The sequence below is a fragment of the Podarcis raffonei genome, chromosome 2, assembly GCF_027172205.1.
Source record: "Podarcis raffonei isolate rPodRaf1 chromosome 2, rPodRaf1.pri, whole genome shotgun sequence".
NCBI classification, from domain to species: Eukaryota; Metazoa; Chordata; class Lepidosauria; order Squamata; family Lacertidae; genus Podarcis; species Podarcis raffonei.
In genome coordinates this window covers 114,510,014-114,534,769 of record NC_070603.1, presented here as the reverse complement: position 1 = coordinate 114,534,769, position 24,756 = coordinate 114,510,014, and the positions used below count along the sequence as shown (strand labels likewise).

Below are 24,756 nucleotides of genomic sequence, written 5' to 3'. Positions count from 1 at the left end.
CCAAGAGGATCCGAGGGACCCTGAACTCTGAAGTGTCCTTTCACGATGCAGATCCAGCAGCCCTTCTCCATGCATTCCCAGCACCCACCTTCTCAGGAGAAGACCCTCCAGCCCTTCTTTCTCTCCAGGGAGAAGCCCTATGTGCAGGACAGAGATGGGCCGGCCCTTGTGTCAGTCCTGGTGCAACTCTCCCTTCTCAGACCAACTTTCTACACAGCAGTGATTGGCTTGCTGTTGGGTCAGTCAGGAGAAGAAGCCCGCCTCTTGTTCCTCCCCCAGACAGCTCTCCCAAAGGAGTCACTTGTTTGGTTCATGTCCTCTCTGAATAAAGTGAGAAAGGGCTGCATTCCTTTCATGGGAACAGGAGAACGGGGCCTTTTCTGCAGTGGCTCCATGTCTGTGGAATGCTCTCCCCAGCAGGGAAGTTTGCCTGGCGTCTACATTATAGACCTTTAGGCGCCAGGCAAAAACGTTCCTTTTTAACCAGCCCTTTTGTTAATCTGCTTGACATCCTATACCCTTTTAAAATATTATTGCGTTGTTGTTTTTACTCTTTTATACATGTTGTGATTTTTCCTGTGAACTGCCCTGAGACCTCCAGGTATACGGTGGTATATAAATTCAATGAAGAAGAAGAAGAAGAAGAAGAAGAAGAAGAAGAAGAAGAAGAAGAAGAAGAAGAAGAAGAAGAAGCTGTGAATGGAGCAAGGCGGGGGAGGGGGCGACAATTCATTCATTAGCCTGCAAAGTGGTCTGAGCCTGAAGTGCTGTAGTGGTTTTCCACAACAAACTCCACCAGCTCCCACAGGGAAATGGTTCTTCAAACGAGCAGCCACCAAGGATGGCTTGATATATTTCCACCATATCAAAGCGGCTCGGAGCTCCACCCATCTCCAAGGCAACAGAGATCCTGAGTAATCACATCTGAATTTCCTGGAAAGGAAACACGCCCATTTGCTGACGGAAAAGAGAGAAAACGAAACCAGCTCCCTCTTCCCGGTGACTCCGCCATGGCTGCTTCTGGTGGTCCCGTCCAGGATCTCTGCGAGGAAGCCACTTGCTCCATCTGCCTGGATTATTTCAGGGATCCAGTGATCATTCATGAATGCGGGCACAACTTCTGCCGATCCTGCCTGATCCAGTGCTGGGAGAAATCCGAGGGAGAGGCTTCCTGCCCTCAGTGCAGGGAAAGGGTGGAGCAAAGCAGCATCAGGAGAAACCAGCAGCTGGCAAATTTTGTAGAAATAATTAAGAAATTCAACCATCCTCAGGGGAAAGAGGAGGGAGAAGGAAAAGGAAGGGTCTGCGAGAAGCACCAGGAGCCCCTGAAGCTCTTCTGCAAGGAGGACCAAAGCCCCATCTGTGTGGTGTGTGACAGATCCAAGGAGCACAAAAGCCACGAGGTGATTCCTCTGGAGGAGGCGTCCCAGGAGTACAAGGTGGGAAAAGGCAGTGGGTCTTTCTTGGGGGTGTAAGAGCTGCAGACGAGGGGCTGGTAATAATAATAATAATAATAATAATAATAATAATAATAATAATAATAATAATAATAAATGTAATGTATTCTCCCCACTTGCAGCCCAAAAGGATTCTTGTGCAGCCTGATAATACTAAACTTCTGAAACTTTATACAATAAACATTTATTTTCTTTTTGAGGGATTTAAAGTGTGCCCAATGACCCCCTGAATGCAGGCTGCAGTAACTCCACTGGGAGGAAACATTGCAACATCTAGGATTAATTTAATAAAAAGGAGGGGGGCATGTTGAAGGTGTGTTCAGTGCAGGGGAGAAATAGCAAAACCCCCATGTTTCTCAGCTCTGATATAGGGCGGCCCCATTTCTGCCTCCTCTGGGTTGAAAAAGGGGAACCTCTGCAAAAGACCCAGGGATGTGGGGCAGGGAGCAAACATACGATTCAGCTTCCTTGTTAATCTGTAATGCAGCCCAATTTAGATTTTATTTTATTTTCAGGATCAGATCAGCAGCTGCCTAGACAATGTGAGGAAGGAGAGAGAGAAAATTCTAGTATTTAAAGCGAACACAGAAAAGGAAAGCCAAGATCTGCTTGTAAGTATCATTGCTACTTTAAGGTGAAAAAGTGCTATAGTCTTGAATCAATATCTGGTGGGAAAAGAATATGGAATACAGAAAGAGATTTCTTTTTGAACGGTCTGATCTCCTGCAGAGTATGAAAGACCATTTAAAGGAGGGGGTGGGCTTGTAAGTTTTTACGGAGTTCTTTCTCTGCTGAATATGTCAGAAGTGGCCTTACAAGGGAATTTGGATAACTGGCCTCTTCATCCTGCAAGAGCAGACTAGATGCCTGATATTGGCCCACTGTTCTCTTCTTTCAATCTCTTTGCTGCAGAAACAAACAGGTGCAGAGAGGGAAAAGATGGTGGCTGAGTTCAGGCAACTGCACCAGTTTCTGGAAGAACAGGAGAAACGTATTCTGGCCCAGATGGCAGAAGTGGAGAAGGAGATTGCAGCCAAAAGGGAGGAGCACCTGGCCAGACTCTCCAGGGAACTCTCCTCTCTTGACAGCCTCATCCGGGAGATGGAGGAGAAGCTTCAGGAACCAGCAAGTGAACTCCTGCAGGTGAGGCCTCATCCTGATGCGAGAGGGTGGAGTGTGCTGCTTCATAGTACAAGCAGGAGGATAACATGTCTTAGCCCCCACCCCCCAAAAAGCTGCTGCAAGGAAAAGAATTGGTACATGATGGGTGAAAGGCCTGAGGTCACAAAAGGGATCTGCTAGATCAAACCACAGGTCCCTTCATTCTATCATCATGTTCTTGCATTGGCCAACCAGAGGTCTCTGAGAAGCCAAAAAACAATAGTGTTTTTCAAATCTGTGATTCCCAGCAGTTGCCACTCAGCTGCTTAGTATTTATAACTGACTGCAGAAATGGCTCCCCTGACATCTTTCTTTCTTCTCTTCCAGGATATTGGAAGCTTCTGGCAGAGGTAAGTGATGGAAAACCCCTGCTTTATTCTGATGCTACAAAAGTTCCTGTTTAACGGGTGAGAAACTCGCTCTCCAATTCCTCCTTCTAGAAATAGCTTAGGACTCCATCCTTCATTCCACAAGCTCACAGACAAAAACAGGGACACATTTTTGTGGTAGCTATTGGTCCCATCTACTGTAAAATTACAGACAGAAAGCTGTTCCCATTGCATATCTCTGAAGGCCCTTCTCTATGATGGAATCATTTACTCTGCAATTGATACAAAAGGGGGGGACATCACAAAGGGGCTTGTAAATATCTTCACTATAACTTACCCTTAAATATCCGGTGTATTTCAGGTTTCTACAGGTTCTTCCCCAGATATAGGAACATGAGAAAGGGCCCTACTGGATCAGGCCAGTGGCCCATCTAGTCCAGTATCCCGTTTTCACAATGATTAACCAGATGCCAGCGGGAAACCCAGAATCAGGATCCGAGACCCAGAGGACACTCCCCTTCGGTGCTTTCAGCAACTGGAGTTCAGAGGCACCACTGCCTTTGACGCAGCCATGGTGAATAGTAGCCTCTGAGAGCCTTGTCCTCCAAACAACTTTAGACACTCCTGAATTTTGAGAATCTTCCATGTTTAGAAAATATTGCTTTAATTTCTAATATTTTCTCCATTTTTAAAATCTATCACTGTGCTACAATACATTTATAATGTTAATTGCAAAAGCCATTCTAAAGCATTCTAAACTTCTTTATATTTCAGAAATGCACATCCCAAGTCCATTTTTTTTTGCTCATTAATCACTTGAAATGCTTCACTAAAACTGGTGTAGTCCTAAAATCTCTGCGTAAGGACCCAGTATTGCTCACTTTTCTTTAAAAAATAATAATTTGCATATATCAGCTTCTTTACCTTCAATCTCATATTCGTATATTTCCTTCAGTATATTTTGGAAGCAGGTGTCTTTCGATTTTCCTTCAACTTCTTAGATGCTTTCTAGATCCACATGTCAGCTAAATGCTCCTTCATGATATATCCATCATGCCTTTATCATCAGGATGAGACCCCTGCCTTGTCTGAAAGCTCCTTGCATTGGAAAGATGGTGGCTTGACTTTGTTCCTTCTCCTCCCAGGTCTCGGGAGAAGGAGAACTTAGAGGATCCTCCTGTGGCTTTTCCTCCTGCCCTGAAGTGGAGGATCTGGAACATCAGCGATATAAATCCCTTCCTAGAGGGAGTCATGAAGCTGTTCAAAGGTAATGAAGAAGGGCTGCGAGTATTTTACACTGGACATTTAAAATTGCTCATGAAAGGCTCCAGGTCATTAGCAGTGCCAGGAAAATGGAATGTTTATTCCTTTTCAATATCTAAAAGCCACACTTTCCTATGTAGATGACTCACAACTGTTTTTTCTTATGCAATTGAAAGAGGAGGATAAACCCTTCTTGCTGGGCTTTGGAAGCTCTTGCGAGATCTTGGGGGAGCCTCCCAGATTCCAGTCAGCAAGGTAAAGGGCTTGAAAGTTCTTGCCATGAAGCGTTTAGCTGCCACGCAAATCACTTTTAAGACCTCTGCCATGATTACTGGGCTCTGAGAGTCTCCTGCGAAATCTCATGGGGCCATCTTGAGATCTCAGATGGCAGGGGTGATTCTGGGGTTTTTCTGACTTTGCAAAATTTGCCTTTATGCACAATCCCCAGGAATGTAACCATCCCTTAAGTTCTGGGTTCTCTGTAAAAATTTGTCCTTGACCTCTTCACTTCTCTCAGCCAAGCCTTAGGTGTTTTCACGCATCTCACCTATTTCCCAAGTAGCCTCACCGACAGCTCTTCGGGCATCTCCTCGCTTCCTTTGGCCCTGGGATTGATGTAAGGGGGGCAGAAGGAGAGAGGGGGGCCGTCCAAGAGCCAGCCAGGAGCAGAGGGGTTGAGGCCTCCCGTCCTGGAACAGGCATGTCTGGATCTTGTTGTTGATGGGGAGATCTTCTGGGGGTCCTGCTCCTCCTCCCAAGATTTGGGCAGGTCTGAACCATGACATCACCCCTGCCCTGGTTATGCAGGGAAAGCCAGCATGGAGAGTTTCTGTTTAAGGTAGGCTTCAGGTAGGTTTAACTGCCAACTCCCATAATCTCCAGCTGGCATGGCCAGTGGTTACGGATGATGGGACTTGTAGTCCACAACACCTGTCTACAAGCTCATGAGCTCATATTGTTTTTCCAGGTTTGTGATCTGAATGATGGTGTGATGCTAAATCTCTGCTCCCTTTTCTCTTCCAGACACTGTGGAATATGGACTTCAGCTGCAAAAAGGTACTTTCAATCATAATAATAATTTATTATTTATACCCCGACCATCTGGCTGGGTTTCCCCAGCCATTTCCCAGGGCACAAATTCGGGAGAGATGGGATCTGCTTCTCAAAAGACCAGGCCACTGCAGCTCTTCCATCCATGCCTTATTTCCCCTTATTTCCCAGAGGCATCTGTTCCGTGAGAGCAGCTTGCTGGGCTAGAGGGGCTCTTGGCCTGATCCTGCAGACTCTTAGGAAGCCCCCAGCCCAGGATGGCTGGCTTTTCTGTGCCCAATCTCCATAAGACACAGGGGTGGTGTGAAGCCAAAGGCTCCTGGCACATGAGGGGGAAATATCCCTTTGAGCCATACAGGGTCCCCACCCCTTTTATGTAAGAGTGGGAAATGCATGAGCACAAATAGCTCAGAAAATGGCTGCAACAGCCTTTGGGGGCGAGATGGTAAATGGGTTCTGGTGTCAGTGGAGGGAGCTGGGGGCTGCCTGAGTGTGAACTCCAGGGGTCCAGCGTCCCTGCAAGATGGGGGCCTTCCCTCAGCTTTTGTATCGGAGGGGAGACATGACTTCTCTGCTTAAACTGGAGAAACCTAAATAAACTTAAAAGAGCAGGGTAGAATTGCACCACAGACCAGGGGGAAAGGCTCAGTGGGAAGACAGAAGTCCAGTCCGGCCTGATCCTGGACACCAGAAAAGAGGAATTATAAGAGCTGGAAAAGGTGCAGCAGATGGCAGCATAAAGGAAACTCTTACTTATCTTCAAAATTATATTCTGGGATTCTTTTAGACAACAGCAGTGAGTAAAATGCATAAAGGCTAATCAAGACAATAAAAAACTAGAAAAACCCATTACATTAAGGGGAAGAAAAAAAAGACTAATAGCAGCAGTGGCAACATCCCACATCACACTTAATCTCCAAAGGCCACTGTGCAAATGTGTGTCTTTAAAAAGAAATCGCTTGACTAACATTCCATAACGTGGTGAGAGGACTGCAGAGCAGATCTTCTTCCTAATGTCCACCAGCCTGACCAATTTTTAAATGGGCTTCTCATTGTGCTTCCACTGCCCACCTTTTCCATAAATGTGAGGAAGAAAAAGACAAGTCATATAGCCAATCAAGACTAGGGAGCCATCGAAGGTGACGGGTGGGAATGGCACTTCCTAGGTGTTACTGGGTTTGGCTTTAATAAAGTTATTTATTTATTTTTTTAAAAAAAAGAATTTATATATTGCCACAAAAAGGGAATCATAACTGCTGGAAAAGGTGCAGCAGATGGCAGCATAAAGGAAACTCATACTTGTCTTTAAAATTATATTCTGGGATTTTTGACAACAGCAATGAGTAAAATGCATAAAGGCTAATCAATACAACAATAAGCTAGAAGAACACATTATTACATTTAACAAAAAACCCAAAAAAAGCAGCAGTTGCAACATCCCACATCACTTAATCTCCAAAGGCCACTGTGCAAATGTGTGTCTTTAAAAAGAAATTGCTTGACTAACATTACCTACCTGGGGGGCGGGATGGGACTGCAGAGCAAATCTTATGTCTTCTTATCTTCCTAATGTCCACCAGCCTGACCAATTTTTTAATGAGCTTCTCATTGTGCTTCCACTGCCCACTTTTTCCATAAACGTGAGGAACAGTGAAGAAAAAGATGAATCATATAGCCAATCAGGTCTGGGGAGCCATTGAAGTTGACAGGTGGGAATGGCACTTCCTAGGTGTTACTGGGTTTGGCTTTAATAAAGTTATTTAATTAAAAAAAAAGAATTTATATATTGCCCTTGGGATTGCATTAACACCAATTCACAGAAGAAAAAAGCCATCCATATCAACGATGTAATAGATGTCAATTTAACAGATAGAACTATCCATTTTCTGCTTCGCTCTTACCAAACCACAAGCGACCAAACCACAAGCAATAATCAAGTTTGTTCTTGGCTGACTGCTCATACTTTGCCAGGGGAAAACAGACCATAGGCCCACACTGCAGAACATGGAAGGGAGTCCCTCAGAAGGTGGTGGACTCTGCTTCCTTGGAGGTTTTTAAGCAGAGTTGGGTGGCCGCCTGTGGTGGATGCTTTAGTTGGGATCCCTACATTGCAGGGGTTGGACTAGAGACCCTCAAGGTGCGCTTTCAAGAATCCCAAGTAGGACATTTCACACAAAAGGTGGTCAGGGAAGCCCAACCACTTTCTTGCTTTTCATAAACTACCTGGAAGGAAGGTGTATAATATAATGTTAAATATATAACTGAAACTTGAATGGTGGTTACAAGGAGGGTGAGAGCACCTGCTGCCAGTTTTGGTCTGCCAAGTGATGTAAGGTAAAATATTAAGATGTGAATTAGGGAGTCCCTGCTTGGACTCCCTTCTGCCATGAACTGTGTGGGGTGGGGCTGGCCTTAAACAAGCCACTGTCTCTCAGCCTCAGTCCTCCCATCTGAAAAATGGGCATACTAAGATCGAATTAACTTACAAGGTTGTTGCAAGGGTTCTATGTAGGTAATGTGTGTTAAGTACTTTGAACTCTTGAAAGAAATGCAAATGTTTCAAGAACCATTGTTAAGAACTTGATGGACATCCATGTCTCGAATGCAGAGCCATGGAGTCGCTGTTCATTTCATGGGAGATGCTATTACTGTCATGTGCCTAAAGAAAAGTCAGCTTCCCAGTTGTCGTCGTTTCTCTTCTCTTTCCTCCTCTGCCCCCACAGAAAATGTAACTTTAGATCCAGACACAGCACATCCCCACCTCATCCTGTCTGAGGATCGAATGAGTGTGAGACAGGGAGAAGTGCGTCAAGACCTGCCAGACAACCCTGGGAGATTTGACACATGCCCCTATGTGATGGGATGTGAGGATTTCACAGCAGGCAGACATTTCTGGGAGGTTACTGTGGGGAGCGAGGGGGAGTGGGCCGTGGGGGTGGCCAGAGAGTCTGTGAAGAGGAAAGGCAAGTTCATCGCTGGTCCTAAGGAAGGGTTCTGGCGCATAGGGAAGTGGGGTGATCAATACAGGGTCTCCACCTGCGATGGGCCCCCTGTTTCGATTCTGGGTGGGGAGCCCAAGAGGATCCGTGTGGCCCTGAACTGTGAAGGGAGACGGGTGTCCTTTTATGATGCAGATACAGCAGCCCTTCTCTACTCATTCTCAGCAGCCTCCTTCTCGGGAGAGACCCTCCAGCCCTTCTTTTACGTGAGGGAGAAAGGGAACCTGATACTCTATTGACTGAGAGTGCAGACAGACAAGCATATATTCATGGCCATCATGACACATTCAGTCTCCTCTTCAGGACTGAGGTGACAGGCACTTGAGAAACCACATTTGCCTAACTGTGATTGGCCATCCCTTACGTCAGTCATGATGCCACTCTCTGTTCCTGGGCCAGCTTTTTAAATGACACTGATTGACTGGGTCCCCTGTCAGTCCCCAAACTTGCCTCTCCCTTGGGAAGCAGCTACTTCTTGTTGGCTGTTTGCAGTATGGTAACGCTGCAGAGAGCTTGCTGGGGAGACCATGCATTAAAAAGAAAGGACTCAAAAATAACTTAAACAAGGCTTTAATAAGAAAAACAAAAACTCCTTTTACACTAAATACATTAACAACCAAACCAGACCCAACCACCAACCCATCCCCCAGGGTAATGGGAGAGCTAGGTGCTGCTCCTTATATACTACACCCAAAAGCTGACACACCTTAATCAAATACAACTCAGCAGCACCTGCTACGTTTCACAGCTGTAAAGCTGGGTCTCGTTATCTTACTCTGGCCCTTGCTCTGGCCCCTTAAAGACATACACATTGGGTGCAACAGTGATGAACCTTTACATTTAAATAAACCATTCAACACTTCTGTCGGTGCAGGAGGTGCAAAGGGGGAAAGAAGCAAGAAAATGATTTAGGAAACAACAGCACCCCCTTCCCACATTTCTGTTTCAATATAGTTCTCTCTCCATCCTCCAACTCTGACTTAAAATTTCTAGAGACAATACCACCATCTTTTCTGAATACAATCAGAATTATGCACGGGCATCACTTAAAACCTTCCTCAGCCTCAATCCTGCTCTCAGATTCCCTTTTTCCTCCCTCAAAATCTCCACTAGACATGGAGATGGAAGTTCCAAAGCCGCTTTTTTGAGACTACTGAGGGAAGCTTATGTGGTAATTCAGCAAAATCTCCATTTCCAAAGAGATCAGTTTGCAAGTGGAGTACAGTCGGCCCAAAATTCATGCACAACTTACATGATCGCAGCTTAGAACCCTTCGTCGAAACACAAATTAATAAATAGAAAGAGGGAGAGAGACCGGGAAGAACTGTTGGAAGGGGCTGTGTGAGTCTCCAGAGCCCGGAAAGCAATGGGGGGGTGGCTTTGGCAGTAGGAGAAAGAGTTTCTAAGTCCCCCTTGATTCCCGGCATCTAGAAAGGTTGCATAAAGCTCTCAAGATCTCTGGCTTTAAACAAGTAGGATTGGTTGCTTGGGGAGCATTTTTGGGGGTCTTCCTGACTTGCACAATATTGCCTTTGCATTCTGACCCCAGAAACGTAACCCCCCACGCAGGTTTTGGGCCTTGATGTAACAAAATCCCATCTGACAGTGAAGAGCCTCTGTCAGAAGTTCTGAGGAGAGAACAGTGACAATCTAGAGGATTTCAGGAGGGAGTGGTAAATTCCCATGTATACAATTATTTTCTCCAAGGTGCTTTGTAGTGAGCAGTCAGATACATATCTGTATTTTTAGAGATCACCTCTTATATTTTTGTATAATGGGCCTAAAAGAATTTGGGGATATGTTTCATGTTGCTAACATGTTTGATTCTACTAAAGATTGTTGATTCTTGTTGCTCCTGTGTTGTTTGGAACTCAACAGTATAATATCCATTCCCCATGACACTTCCTCCGGGGATTTTAGGAGGGTGATATCCTGTTTTATCCTCAGAGAAACCCTGTGAGGTAGAAGAGGCTGAGCTGAGAAACTTAGAAAAAAGAGACACATTAAAGTTTATGGTCAAATAGGTTTGAACCTGGGCCTTGTCATCCCAAGTCCAACACACTCTGCACTCAGAATCTGAAATCTTAACAAAGGTCCCTTCAGAGATGTGCTTGAAAGCCCTCCCTGCAAATTTCCTCCATAAGTTGTAGCTCCTCTTCAGACCTTCCTGTGTTGACCCTGAATGTCTGCAGGAGGAGTCAATCCAGTTTGAGTGAGGGGCAGATTTCAGGGGCTTCCCTTCATAAGCTCGTATTTCGCACCTGGGTCCATTTCTTGATCTCAGCATTCCCATTAAAAACGAATTCAATTCCCCCAAGTCCTAGAAGGCTCAAGCTTGGGGCTCTCTGCCACCCATAACCTGAGCATTTCTCAAAGCTATATTGGAATGGTTCTATAGAATAAGAAAGGAGAAAGGTGTCATTTTGGGAAGTGAGCTGACCTCTCTTGCTACACCATGTTTATATCCAGGATAGTCCCCCCCCCCAAAAAAAGACCACATTAAAACGCTGTAGAAGATTAATAAGCCAAAGGCCTGGTTGAAGAGGAGTGTTTTCATCTGGCACCTAAAAATATTTTCACATTTTTATTAGGAATGCCTATAAACCACTGAAGAGTACAATAATGCTGTACTGGTAAACAACAAGTAAAAAAACAGAAAAGAAATAGGTTATAAAATACTGCCCGCGAAGAAACTTTTCAATTTTCAGAAAGAATGACATTAAAAGTTTTTTCAATAAAAGTTCTCTTCCACATGGGCAGGTGGTAGATGGGATCAGTAGGGGAAAGCTAGGAGCTGTACAGCAGATTAAAAATACACTAGCATCCATCCTATGTTATATGACTTCAGAAGCGACCTTTTTCCATCTTTCGCACTACCATTCTTAACATTTTAAAAATACATAAGAGGGTCTGAGGTCCAGCTACCTTCACACCTGCAGTGGGAAGCAGAGACCAGAATGTCACCAGCTGCAATTTCCTGGAAAGGAAACTCCCACAGTTCTTGAATGGGCAAAAGAGAGTGAAATTTAACACACACACACACACACACACACACACACACACACACACCATGGCTGTGGCTGGGGGTCCCATCCATGCCCCAGTTCTCGAATGGGTAAAAGAGAGTTTAGCCAAGGGAGTTTCTGCAAGGAGTCAGATTGCATGGAAACGCTGTTTACCTTCCCGCCACAGCAGTATCTATTTATCTACTTGCACCAGCGTGCTTTTGAACTGCTAGGTAGGCAGGAGCTGAGGCAAAGCAACAGGAGCTCACTCCGTATGCTCCCTATCGAAAGGAGAAAACAGGCCAACCAGAGTATATTGAGAAGCAAAGCGGCTAGTAAGCCTGATCTTTATTAAAGGAACTGTTGCAGCAGGGTCCCCACTCACCCCATGCAGGAGGGAGGAGAACCCAGAATGATGGTGTGCAAGCCCCTATATAGGCTTTTGAAACTGCCCACCCTGTAGCCCAAGACCAGCCCCCCTCCCAATATCAGACATACATCACAGAAGGAGGCAGTCTTCAGCAGAAATCCTTCTGTCAGGATACCTGTTAATGGTCACTGATTGCTTTACCTGGACAGCTTTGCCATTCTTTGGTGATAGTAAATACTTTAGTTCCTGAATCCAGGTCACAGGCTCACCCTATTCATACACAAATATGCCCTTAAGACAGGATTTGCCAGCAAAAAGATAATGGGAAGACTTTCCCCATTTGACTCCCTTACTACAGAGGAATATTTGGGGCCATTGGGAGAAGCAGAATGGCTCATGGTTCATATATTGAGATATGTGTGCATTCATGAGTGTTTATTCTATATTGGAGATCTTATAATTCTTATAACAAAGTGATATTTCACTGACAAAGGGCTGCATTCATTGAGAAAATGGGGCTAAGAGAAAGCACCTGCTGTTAACAGGTGTGCAGTGTGATTGGCAAATATCGGGATACCATTTAGCTGAGCAGTTTGCAAAGGTTGCAGAGTTGGTTCGAGAGGTCGTTGCATATTATCAGACGTGGGCGATTTTGTCAAAACGACTCACTAAAAACTGGCACCAGGATGGAGGCCTGGGCTGTTTCTCCTCTGTATTTATTGGCTACCAACTGGAAAGAGGAGTGTGAACGGAGGAAGGCGGGAGAGGGGGACGGCAATTCATTCATCAGCTTGCAAAGTAGTCTGAGCCTGAGGTGATGATAGTAAACAAAACTACTGTACAACAAACTCCACCCGCTCCCACAGGGAAATGGTTCCATAAACGAGCAGCCACCAAGGATGAGCACTCCATTTAAATTAAATAAATAAATTTATTTCCACCATACCAAAGCTGCTCGGGGCTCTACCCAACTCCAACGCAGCAGAGATCCTGAGTAATCGTATCTGAATTTCCAGGAAAGGGAACACGCCCATTTGCAGACGCAAAAGAGAGAAAACGAAACCAGCTCCCTCTTCCTGGTGACTCCGCCATGGCTGCCACTCGGGGTCCCGTCCGGGATCTCCGCGAGGAAGCCACTTGCTCCATTTGCCTGGAGTATTTCAGGGATCCAGTGATCATTCATGAATGCGGGCACAACTTCTGCCGATCCTGCCTGATCCAATGCTGGGAGAAATCCGAGGGAGAGGCTTCCTGCCCTCAGTGCAGGGAAAGGGTGGAGCAAAGCAGCATCAGGAAAAACCAGCAGCTTGCAAATTTTGTAGAAATAACTAAGAAATTCAGCCATCCTCAGGGGAAAGAGGAGGGAGAAGGAAAGGGGATGGTCTGTGAGAAGCACCAGGAGCCCCTGAAGCTCTTCTGCCAGGAGGATGAAAGCCCCATCTGTGTGGTGTGTAATGTATCTAAGGAGCACAAAAGCCACGAGGTGGTTCCTCTAGAGGAGGCGTCCCAGGAGTACAAGGTGGGAAAAGGTAGCGGTTCTTTCTTGGGGAGTGGAATAGCTGCAGACAGGAGGGGCTTGCAAAATAAAAAATAAATATAAAATGTTGTGATGTATTCTCTCCTCTTGCAGCCCAAAAGGAATCCTCCAGCAAGAGATCTTGTGCAGCCTGATAAGACGTCTGAAACTTTATACAATAAACATTTATTTTCCCATTTGAGGGATTTAAAGTGCGCCCAGTGTCCCCCTGAATGCAGGCTGCAGTAACTCCCCTGGGAGGAAAGATTACAACATCTAGGATTAATTTAATAAAAAGGAGGGGGAGATGTTGGAGGTGTGTTCAGTGTGGGGGACAAATAGCAAAACCCCCATGTTTCTCAGCTCTGGTATAGGGCAGGCCCCTTTTCTTCCTCATCTGATATGAAAAAGGGGAACCTCAGCAAAAGACCCAGAGATGTGGGGCAGGGAGTTGTGTTAATGTTGTTGTGTTAATGTGTAGCGCAGCCGAACTTGGACTTTGTTTTCTTTTCAGGATCAGATCAGCAGCTGCCTAGACAATGTGAGGAAGGAGAGAGAGAAAATTCTCGTATTTAAAGCAAACACAGAAAAGGAAAGCCAAGACCTGCTTGTAAGTATCATTGCTACTTTAAGGTGAAAAAGTGCTATTGTCTAGAATCAAAATGGGGGGGGGGCAATGAATATGAAATACAGAAAGAGGTTTATTTTTTAATGGTCTGATCTCCCACAAAGCATGAAAGACCATTTAAAGGAGTGGGTGGGCTTGTAAGTTTTTACGAAGTTCTTTCTCTGCTGAATATGTCAGCAGTTGCCTTCCAAGTTAATTTGGATACCTGGCCTCCTCATCCTTTAACAGGAGGCTAGATGCCTGATATTGGCCCACTGTTCTCTTCTTTCAACCTCTTTGCTGCAGAAACAAACAGGTGCAGAGAGGGAAAAGATGGTGGCTGAGTTCAGGCGACTGCACCAGTTTCTGGAAGAACAGGAGAAACGTATTCTGGCCCAGATGGCAGAGGTGGAGAAGGAGATTGCAGCCAAAAGGGAGGAGCACCTGGCCAGACTCTCCAGGGAACTCTCCTCTCTTGACAGCCTCATCCGGGAGATGGAGGAGAAGCTTCAGGAACCAGAGAGTGAACTCCTGCAGGTGAGGCCTCATCCTGATGTGAGAGGGTGGAGTGTGATGCTTCAGACTATAGGCATTTTTAGTCACATAAAATTGTTGCTGCAAGGAAAACAGTACATGAAGGGTGAAAGGCTTCAGTCCTGGGGTCGCAGAAGGGGCCCTGCTAGATCAAACCACAGGCCTCTTCATTCTAGCATTGTGTTCTTGCATTGGCCAACCAGAGGTCTCTGAGAAGCCTGAAAAACAGTAGTGCTCTCCAAACCTGTGATCCCCAGCAGTTGCCACTCAGCTGCTTAGTATTTCTAACTGACTGCAGAAATGGCTCCACTGACATCTTTCTTTCTTCCCTTCCAGGATATTGGAAGCTTCTTGCAGAGGTAAGTGATGGAAAACCCCTACCTTATTACAGTGGTACCTTGGGTTACATACGTTTCAGGTTACAGATTCCGCTAACCTAGAAATAGTGCTTCAGGTTAAGAACTTTGCTTCAGGATGAGAACAGAAATTGTGCTCTGGCGGCGCGGCAGCAGCAGGAGGCCCCATTAGCTAAAGTGGTGCTTCAGGTTAAGAACATTTTCAGATTAAGTATGGACCTCCGGAACGAATTAAGTTCTTAACCTGAGGTACCACTGTATTATGCTATGAATGTTCCAGTTTAACAGGTGGGAAACTCAGTCTCCACTTCCTCCTTCCAGAGATAGTTTAGAACTTCATCATCAATTTCACAAAATCACAGACAAAAACAGCGACACATTTTTGTGGTAGTTTGTGGTTTCAGCAACTGGAGTTCAGAGGCACCACTGCCTTTGACCTAGTCATCATGAATAGTAGCCGCTGAGAGCCTTGTCCTCCAGACAACTTCAAACATTCTTGAATTCTGAGAATCTTCCATGTTTAGAAAATATTGCTTTAATTTCCAATATTTTCTCCATTTTTAAATGTAACCACTGTGCTAAAATACATTTCTAATGTTAATTGCAAAAACCATTCTAAATCATTCTGCACTTCCTTATATTTCAGAAATGCACGTACCAAATCTATTTTGTTCTACTCATTAAAGCTTCACTAAAATTGGTGTAGTCCTAAAATCTCTGCGTAAGGACCCAGTATTACTCACTTTTTCAAAAAAATAGTTTGCATATATCAGCTTCGTTGCCTTCAATCTCATATTCCTATATTTCCTTCAGTACATTTCAGTTTTCCTTCAACTCATTAGGTGTTCTCTAGATCCACACATCAACCACATTCTTGCCATAGGAAAACCCTGCTCCCAAGTCTTCATTATGCCTTTATTGTCAGGATGAGACACCTGCCTTGTCAGAAAGCTCCTTGCATTGGAAGAATGGAGGCTTGACTTTGTTCTTCTCCTCCCAGGTCTCAGGAGAAGGAGAACTTAGAGGATCCTCCTGTGGCTTTTCCTCCTGCCCTGAAGTGGAGGATCTGGGACTTCAGCGATATAAATCCCTTCCTGGAGGGAGTCATGGAAAAATTCAGAGGTACTAAAGAAGGGCTGAAAATATTTTATACTGGATATTTAAAACTGCACATCAAATGCTCCAGGTCATTAGTGGTGCCAGAAAAATGGAATGTTTATTTATTCTTTTTCAATATCAAGAAGTCACACTTTCCTATGCAGAGGGCTCACAACTGTTTTTTCTTATGCAATTGAAAGAGGAGTATAAACCCTTCTTGCTGGGCTCTGGAAGCTCTTGTGAGATCTTGGGGGAGCCTCCCAGATTCCAGTCAGCAAGGTAAAGGGCTTGAAAGCTCTTGCCACGAAGCATTTAGCCACCACTCAAATCACGTTTAAGACCTTACTGGGCTCTGAAAGGCTCCTGCGAGATCTCATGCGGCCGTCTTGGCATCTCAGAAGGCAGGGGTGAATCCGGGGGTCATTCTGACTTTGCACGATTACAAGTTGTCTGTAAAAAGTTGTCCTTGACCTCTTCCCATCTCTCAGCCAGGCTTTGGGTGCTTTCACACTTCTCACTTTTGGGGCATTTCGCCTGTTTCTTTGGCCCTGAGATTGATGTAAGGGGTGCAGGAGGGAGGGGGGCTGTCCAGGAGCCAGCCAGGAGCAGAGGGGACTGGGGCTCAGGCCTCCCGTCTTGGAAAAGGGATGTCTGGACCTTGTTGTTGATGGGGAGATCTTCTGGGGGTCTTGCTCCTCCTCCCAAAATTTGGGCAGGCCTGAACCTTGAATCACCCCTGCCCTGGTTATGCAGGGATAGCTAGCATGGAGAGCTTCAGATGGTTGTTGTTTTTTAAAATAATTTTTATTAAGCGACCAATCAAATAAATTCAAATCACATCACATAAATTCCGAATTACAAAGCTGAATTTTAAATTTTGTTGAGGGGACCCATATTTCAAGATCCGAAGGGGGATTCTGATCATCTTCTTGCTACTGCGTTAATGTCCAAATCAGTCCAAACAAAGTTCATAATTCTATCCAGTCTTATCTTGCTGTTTCCGCATCACATCTTGTTCGTATATTTTCTCTTTTTTCTTTATGATCTCTTCTGATAGTCTCCTTAAGCCGATAAACACCAATAATAATCCTGTGTGAATTTTCCGTTCATCCAATCCTCAAATTGAGATGGTTTCCATATATCCTCACATTCATAGATAACAGCGCTCTTTCCATCATTAATCACAGAACTGTCCTTCTTAAGTCCCTCTGAGAAGTTTCACCCACAATATAAAAACAGCTCTATTTCTCTATTTCTCCTCTCACACTTAAGTCCTCCGACAGAACTTCCCAATATGGCGACGGTATTTTTAACTGCGTCATTCCAAAGCACTTATACATTCCACGCTATTCTTAAAGCATGCTTTGGTTAGAAGGTTTATCTCCACACAGACATAAATCCACAGCTTAAGTTCTTCAAACGACATTTCTGACTTGTGAGGGGGGGGATTCTTGTTTAATCACATAGAGGAAAGAAAGGAAAGTTTTTTCCTCCTCCCCCATCCAGTCCTTTTGCCATACCGAGTCTTGGTGTGTCTTCATCTGGTTAATTCTTGTTCTTCTGACTCGTCTTGTTTTATCAGAGATCTCTTCTGTTAGCAGTCTTTACTCCCCCTCCTTCCTTGAAATATGTGCATTCGCTTCATCCTAATCGTTTCTTTTGAAGTTCTTGCAGCTAGAGGCGCGGACCAGAGACAGCGTCCAGGAGCGCCGATATCCACAGAAGGGCATTCTGCCTAGTGCCCCCATCCCCTCAAATTCGGGGGTGGTATAGGGCACAGCAGGCAAGGGCAGCCCCCCCGACATTCCTGGGGGGGGTAGGGAGGCTATTTCTCCCATCACAGCCTCCAAATTACCTCGTGTGGTTCGGAGAGATGTTATTGTCAGCCATCTTCTGATGTGCCCCTAGTGGCCCCCCGAGAGCTTCAGATGGTTTTAACTACAACTCCCATAATCTCCAGCTGGCATGGCCAGTGGTTACGGATGATGGGACTTGTAGTCCACAACACCTGGCTACAATCTCATGAGCTCATATTGTTCATTCCAGGTTTGTTGTCTGAATGATGGTGTGATGCTAAATTTCTGTTCCCTTTTTTCTCCCAGACACTGTGGAATATGGACTTCAGCTGCGAAAAGGTACATTTCTGGGTCAAGCAGAGGCACAAATTCGGGAGAGAGGGGATCTGCTTCTCAAAAGACCAGGCCACTGCAGCTCTTCCATTCATGCCTTATTTCCCCTTATTTCCCAGAGGCATCTGTTCCGTGAGAGCAGCATGCTGGGCTAGAGGGGCTCTTGGCCTGATCCTGCAGACTCTTAGGAAGCCCCCAGCCCAGGATGGCTGGCTTTTCTGTGCCCAATCTCCATAAGACACAGGGGTGGTGTGAAGCCAAAGGCTCCCGGCACATGAGGGGGAAATATCCCTTTGAGCCATACAGGATCCCCACCCATTTTATGTAAGAGTGGGAAATGCATGAGCACAAATAGCTCAGAAAATGGCTGCAACAACCTTTGGGGACTAGAAGGTAAATGGGTTCTGGTGTCAGTGGAGGGAGGTGGGGGCTGCCTGAGTGTGAACTCCAGGGGTCCAGCGTTGCTGCAAGATTGGGGGTCTTGTATTGGAGCTGAGACATGGCTTCTCTGCTAAAACAAGAGAAACTTGAGTAAACTTAAAAGAGCCGGGCAGAATTACACCACAGACCAGAGGAAAAGGCTCAGTATAAAGACAGAAGTCCAGTCTGGCCTGATCCTGGACACCACAAAAAGGGAATCATAAGAGCTGGAAAAGGTGCAGCAGATGGCACCATAAAGGAAACTCTTACTTGTCTAAAAGAATCCCAGAATATAAATTTAAATATAACAGCAGTGAGTAAAATGCATAAAGGCTTATAAATACAACAATGAACTAGAAAAATCCCTTAAGTTTCACAGAAAAAAATTGACTAATAGCACTGGCAACATCCAACGTGACATTTAATTTCCAAAGGCCTCTGTACAAATGTGTGTCTTTAAAAAGAAATCGCTTGACTTACTTTCCTTAACGTGGCAGGAGGGGGGGAGAACTGCAGAGGGTTTTTCACCCCCAGCCCCAAAAAGCAGCTTGTGGGGCTGGCGGGGGAAGCCTGGATCCCCCCACCCAGCCCCACGGACCACACATTCGCTCCATAAAATGCACAGACATTTCCCCTTAGATTTTAAGAGGAAAAAAGTGCGTCTTATGGAGCGAAAAATACGGTAGTTCAAAATCACATTTGAAATTAGAATAAAATTAAGTGGAAACCCGCGAATCACAACTATGGGTAAGGAAAGAACTGCAAATGTTTCAAGAATCCTTATTAAAAACTTGATGAACATCCCTCTCTCGAATGCAGAGCCATGGAGTCCCTGTTCATTTCAGAGAGGATGCCGTTTCTGTCATGTGACTAAAGAAATGTCATCTTCCCCATTGATGTCGTTTCTCTTCTCTTTCCTCATCTGCCCCCACAGAAAATGTAACTTTTGATCCAGACACAGCAAATCCCTGGCTCATCCTGTCTGAGGATCGAAAGAGTGTGAGACAGGGAGAAGTGCGTCAAGACCTGCCAGACAACCCTGAGAGATTTGACACACATGGCGATGTGCTGGGATGTGAGGTGTTCAAGGAAGGCAGACATTTCTGGGAGGTCATTGTGGGAAGAGAGGAGGGGTGGGGGGTGGGGGTGGCCAGAAAGTCTGTGAGGAGGAAGGGTGATTTAGGTTTTGATACTACGGAAGGGGTCTGGGGTTTGGGGAAGTGGGGTGGTGGGTACAAGTTATCCTCCCCCCATGAGGCCCCTGTTCAAAGTGAGGAGCCCAAGAGGATCCGAGTGACCCTGAATTATGAAGGGGGACGGGTGTCCTTTTACGATGCAGATACAGCAGCCCTTCTCCATGCAGATACAGCAGCCTCCTTCTCAGGAGAGACCCTCCAGCCCTACTTTTACGTGAAGGAGAAAGGGAACCTGATACTTTGTTGACAGACAAGTGTATATTCATTGCCATTATGACATATTCAGTCTCCTTTTCAGGACTGAGCTGAAGGAGAAACCATATTTCCAGAACTGTGATTGGCCATCCCTTGTGTCAGTCATGATGCAACTCTCCCTTCTTGGGCCAGTTTTGTAAATGACACTGATTGAATGGGTCCCCTGTCAGTCCCCAAACCTGCCTGTTTTCTCTCCCTTGGGAATGGGCTACTTCTGTCGGTGCACGAGGTGCAAGAAAATAATTTAGGAAACAACAGCAACCCTAATCACATTCCTCTTTTGATGTAGTTCTCTCTCCAGCTTCCAACTTTGACTTAAGATTTCTAGAGATAATACCATCATCTTTTCTGAATAAAGTCAGAATTATGTACAGGCATCACTTAAAACCTTTCTCAGCCTCAATCTTGCTCTCAGATTCCCTTTTTCCTCCCCCAAGATCTCCACCAGTGGCGTAGCGTGGGGGGTGCAGGGGGGCCCGGCCGCACCGGGCGCAACATCTGGGGGTTAGGGTTAGGGGGCGCAAATCCACAGGTTAGGGGGCGCAAATTACTTGCCTTGCCCCGGGTGCTGACAACCCATGCTACGCCACTGATCTCCACTTCCCAGGGAGATGGAAGTTCCAAAATCCCCTTTATTTGCTACTCCTCAGGGAAGCCTATTCAGCAAAATCTCCATATCCCAAGAGACCTGTTTGCTAGTTGAGTAGTTGGCCCAAAACTCACTGGCAACTTTCTTCCGTGATCTCAGCCTGGAGCCCTTTGTCAAAACACAAATTAATAAGTAGAAAGAGGGTGAGAGACCGGGAAAAACTGTTGGAAGGGACTGTGTGAGATCTCACAAGAGTCTCCACAGCGCAGAAAGCATTGGGGGGGGGGTCTTTGGCAATGGTGGAAAGAGTTTCTAAGTCCACCTTGCTTACTGACCTCTAGAAAGTTCAAGATCTCTGGCTTCAGACAAGCAGTATGGTTGCTTGGGGGGCGTTTTCGGGGGGGGGGGTCTTCCTGACTTGCACCACATTGCCTTTGCATGCTGACCCCAGAGACGTAACCCCTGTGCAGGTTTTGGGCCTTGATGTAACAAAATCCCCTCTGACAGTGCAGAGCCTCTGTCAGAAGTTCTGAGGAGAAAACATTGGCAATCCTGAGAATTTTGGGGTATGTGTGTGTGGTAAATTTCCATGTATAAAATCATTTTCACCAAGGTGGTTTGTAATGAAGAGTCAGATACTTACCTGTATTTTTAGAGATCTCCTCCTCTTATCCTTATGTATAACAGGCCTAAAAGAATTTGGGGATATGTTTCCTGTGCTAACATGTTTGGTTCTATTAAAAATTGTACTTCTTGTTGCTCCTGTGTTGTTTGGAACTCAACAGTATAATATCCATTCCCCATGACACTTCCTCCAGGGGTTTTAGGAGGGTGATATCCTGTTTTATCCTCAGAGGAACCCTGTGAGGTAGAAGAGGCTGAGCTGAGAGACTTAGAAAAAGGAGAAACTTTCAAATTTATGGTCAAATAGGATTTGAACCTGGGCCTTGTCATCCCAAGTCCAACACACTGGGCACTCAGAATGTGAAATCTTAACAAAGGTCCCTTCAGAGATGGGCTTGAAAGCCCTCCCTGCAAAGCTCCTCTCTATGTTGTAGCTCCTCTTCAGACCTTCCTGTGTCGACCCTGAATGTCTGCAGGAGGAGTCAATCCAGTTTGAGTGAGGGGCAGATTTCAGGGGCTTCCCTTCATAAGCTCGTATTTTGCACCTGGGTCCATTTCTGGATCTCAGCATTCTGATTAAAAACGAATTCAAATCCCCCAAGTCCTAGAAGACTCAAGCTTGGGGCTCTCTGGCACCCATAACCTGAGCATTTCTCAAAACTTTATTGGAATAGTTCTATAGAATAAGAAAGGGGAAAGGTGTCCTTTTGGGAAGTAAGCTGACCTCTCTTGCTACACCATGTTTATATCCAAGACAGCCCCCCCCCAAAAAAAAACCCCACATTAGTACACTGTAGAGTATTAATCAGCCAAAGGCCTGGTTGAAGAGGAGTGTTTTCGCCTAGCACCTAAAAATATTTTCACATATTTATTAGGAATGCCTATAAACCACTGAAGAGTGCCATAATGCCGTACTGGTAAACAACAAGTAAAAAAACAAAAAAGAAATAGATCATAAAATACTGCCCGCGAAGAAACTTTTCAATTTTCAGAAATAATGAGAATAAAACTTTTTTTCAATAAAAGTTCTCTTCCACATGGGCAGGTGGTAGATGGGATCAGTGGGGGAAAGCCAGGAGCTGTACAGCAGATTGAAAATACGCCAGCATTCACCCTATGTTATATGACTTCAGAAGCGACCTTTTCCCATCTTTCGCACTACCATTCTTAAAAATTTTAAAATCCATATGTAAGAGGCTCTGAAGTCCAGCTACCTTCACACCTGCAGGGGGCAGAAGAGACCACGAGTCACTGGCTTCAATTTCCTGGAAAGGAAAAAAAACCGCCCCAGTTCTTGAATGGGCAAGAGAGAGTGAATTCGGAATTCAAGCCTTAGTCAGAGGAACTGGCCACTCTCCAGGTGCCCGGCTTGGATTCCTTGTTGATCTCCCCCGTCAGCAGCTCCCGGCAAGACAAGGCGAGATCTCGGCGATCCTCCTCAAACGTGAGAAGAACACACCATCCCTCCTCCCTCATTCCCCAGGGAGGGGAGAGAGACAGACAGAAATGTATTTACATGCCTTTATTTCTGTCTTTCCAGCAGTGCAGAGAAAACATGTCTGCACTCTCTTTACATCCAATAGCAGAGAGAGAATAACTCCTCCCATGTACTTCCAGTACAGGGTCATGTGACACTCTGAGCTAACATCCGGTGCTCAGTGCACATAATAGACTGTCCCTTTTGTTCCCACGGTACAGTCCCAAAACATCAACATCCTGTTTGGCTTTCCAGCCATCTGGAGCACTCAGCTGCAGCATTGCTCCTTTTTCGTAACAAATTTAACAACCCCCCACCCACCCCACGGCTGCGGCTGGGGTGCAGCCCCATGCAGGACCTCTGTGAGGAAGCCACTTGCTCCATTTGCCTGGAGTACCGTATTTTTCGCTCTATAGGACGCACTTTTTCCCCTTCAAAAATGAAGGGGAAATGTGTGTGCGTCCTATGGAGCGAAGACGCCATAGCCCCACGACCCTCTCCCGGCTGGAGAGGTGACGCGTGGCTATGGCAGGAGCCTCCAAAGCCGCGCGTTGCCTCTCCAGCCGGGAGAGAGCGCGGGGGGCTAAGGAAGCCCCCCGCGACCCTCTCCAGGCTGGAGAGGTGACGCGCGCCTATGGCAGGAGCCTCCATAGGCGCGCGTCACCTCTCCACCCGGGAGAGCGCGCGCGGGGCTAAAGCAGCCCCCTGCGACCCTCTCCCGGCTGGAGAAGTGACGCGTGACTATGGCAGCAGCCTCTCCGCTGCGCCTTTCCGCTGCTCCCTGACCTGCTCTTTGGGGCTGGTGGTGGGCTTCCCCCCGCCAGCCCCAAAGAGCAGGTCGAAAGGAACCTGAAGCCTGGAGAGCGAGAGGGGTCGGTGCGCACCGACCCCTCTCGATCTCCAGGCTTCCAAGGTAGCCGCCTGGACGCACCTTAAACGGCACCTTGTTTTAGAGCGGGAAAACAAGAGGGGGAAAATTCTCCCACTCTCTGCGCAGCGCCTCCTGCCACTTCGCTGAAGGGGCGCTGGGCAGAGAGCGGAATAATTTTTTTCCCTTGTTCTCCCCCCTCTAAAACAAGGTGCGTCCTATTGTCCGGTGCGTCCTATGGTGCGAAAAATACGGTATTCAAGGGATCCAGAGATCATCTCTGATTGTGGGCACAACTTTTGCAGAGCCTGCCTGAGCCAGTTCTGGGGGGAGTTGGAAACTGGGGCATCGTGTTCTGTCAGCGTCAGACTTTCCGCTTGAAAAATGAGGACAATAAAAGTGACTTAATATACAGGGGCCATGTAAGGATTCTGTGCAGATAATGTGCTTGAAGTGCTTTGAACACTTGAAAGAACAAATGGTTTCAAGAATTATTACTGAGAACTTGTGGATCATCCCGAACGCAGGGCATTGAGCGGGAATGAAATTTCTGTCATGGGTCTAAAAAAAAGCTCATCTCTGAGCTCCTGCTGTTTCTGTCCTCTCTCCTCGTTTGCCCCCCAGAAAACGCAACTTTGGATCCTGCCACATCCTGCCTGAGGATCAAGAGAGTGTGAGAGATGGAGATGCGGATCCAGATCTCCCCAACAATCCTGAGAGATTAGACACACACGTCCCCATGTGCTGAGGCGAGAGGGGATCACAGCGGGCAGACATTTTTGGAAGGTCATTGCAGGGAGTGAGGGGCATTGGGCTGTAGAGGGGGGGGCAGGAAGTCTCTGAGAAGGAAGGGCAAGTTTGCTCCTTGTCCTGAGGATGGGATCTGGGAGGTGGGGAAATGGGGAAATGGGAAGGTGAATACAGCCCCTCCTGATGCCCCTGTTCTGTCCCTGATTGAGGAGCCCAAGAGGATCCGAGGGACCCTGAACTCTCATCTGTCCTTTCACGCTGCAGATCCAGCAGCCCTTCTCCACGCATTCTCAGCATCCACCTTCTCAGGAGAAGACCCTCCAGCCCTTCTTTCTCTCCAGGGAGAAGCACTATGTGCAGGACAGAGATGGGCTGGCCCTTGTGTCAGTTCTGGTGCAACTCTCCCTTCTCAGACCAGCTTTCTACACAGCACTGATTGGCTTGCTGTTGTGTCAGTCGGGAGAGGAAGCCTGCCTCTTGTCCCTTCCCCCAGGCAGCTTTCCCAAAGGAGTCACATGATTGATTCATGTCCTCTCTGAATAAAGTGACAAAGGGCTGCATTGATCTCATGGGAACAGGAGAACAGGGCCTTCTCTGCAGTGGCTCCCCATCTGTGGAATGCTCTCCCCAGGGAAGTTCACCCGGCGCGTTCATTAGACACATTTAGGCACCAGGCAAAAATGTTCCTTTTTAATCAGGTGTT

General features: G+C 46.3%; 3 protein-coding genes across 3 annotated transcripts in view; all 3 read left to right on the top strand.

Moving 5' to 3' along the window:
* LOC128409038 (zinc finger protein RFP-like) overlaps window positions 1-10,010 on the top strand; it is a 37,191-nt gene extending 27,181 nt beyond the window's left edge. The window contains exon 9 of the transcript XR_008329177.1: window positions 9,137-10,010. The gene's annotated coding sequence lies outside the window, so the exon portion shown is untranslated. The remainder of the gene's footprint in view (window positions 1-9,136) is intronic.
* Window positions 835-8,708, top strand: LOC128409172 (zinc finger protein RFP-like). The gene is made up of 7 exons (XM_053379425.1): window positions 835-1,439; window positions 1,973-2,068; window positions 2,370-2,600; window positions 2,946-2,968; window positions 4,093-4,214; window positions 5,234-5,266; window positions 7,984-8,708. The coding sequence occupies exons 1-7, from the start codon at window positions 1,011-1,013 to the stop codon at window positions 8,496-8,498; spliced, it is 1,449 nt and encodes a 482-aa protein (XP_053235400.1). The 5' UTR covers window positions 835-1,010; the 3' UTR covers window positions 8,499-8,708.
* Window positions 10,011-12,626: 2,616 nt separating the features above from the next.
* LOC128409069 (E3 ubiquitin-protein ligase TRIM7-like) lies at window positions 12,627-21,093 on the top strand. The gene is made up of 8 exons (XM_053379273.1): window positions 12,627-13,153; window positions 13,665-13,760; window positions 14,064-14,294; window positions 14,628-14,650; window positions 15,648-15,769; window positions 17,848-17,880; window positions 19,229-20,197; window positions 20,353-21,093. Exons 1-7 carry the CDS (start codon window positions 12,725-12,727, stop codon window positions 19,735-19,737), a joined length of 1,443 nt encoding a protein of 480 aa, XP_053235248.1. The 5' UTR covers window positions 12,627-12,724; the 3' UTR covers window positions 19,738-20,197; window positions 20,353-21,093.
* The last annotated feature ends 3,663 nt before the right edge of the window (window positions 21,094-24,756 follow it).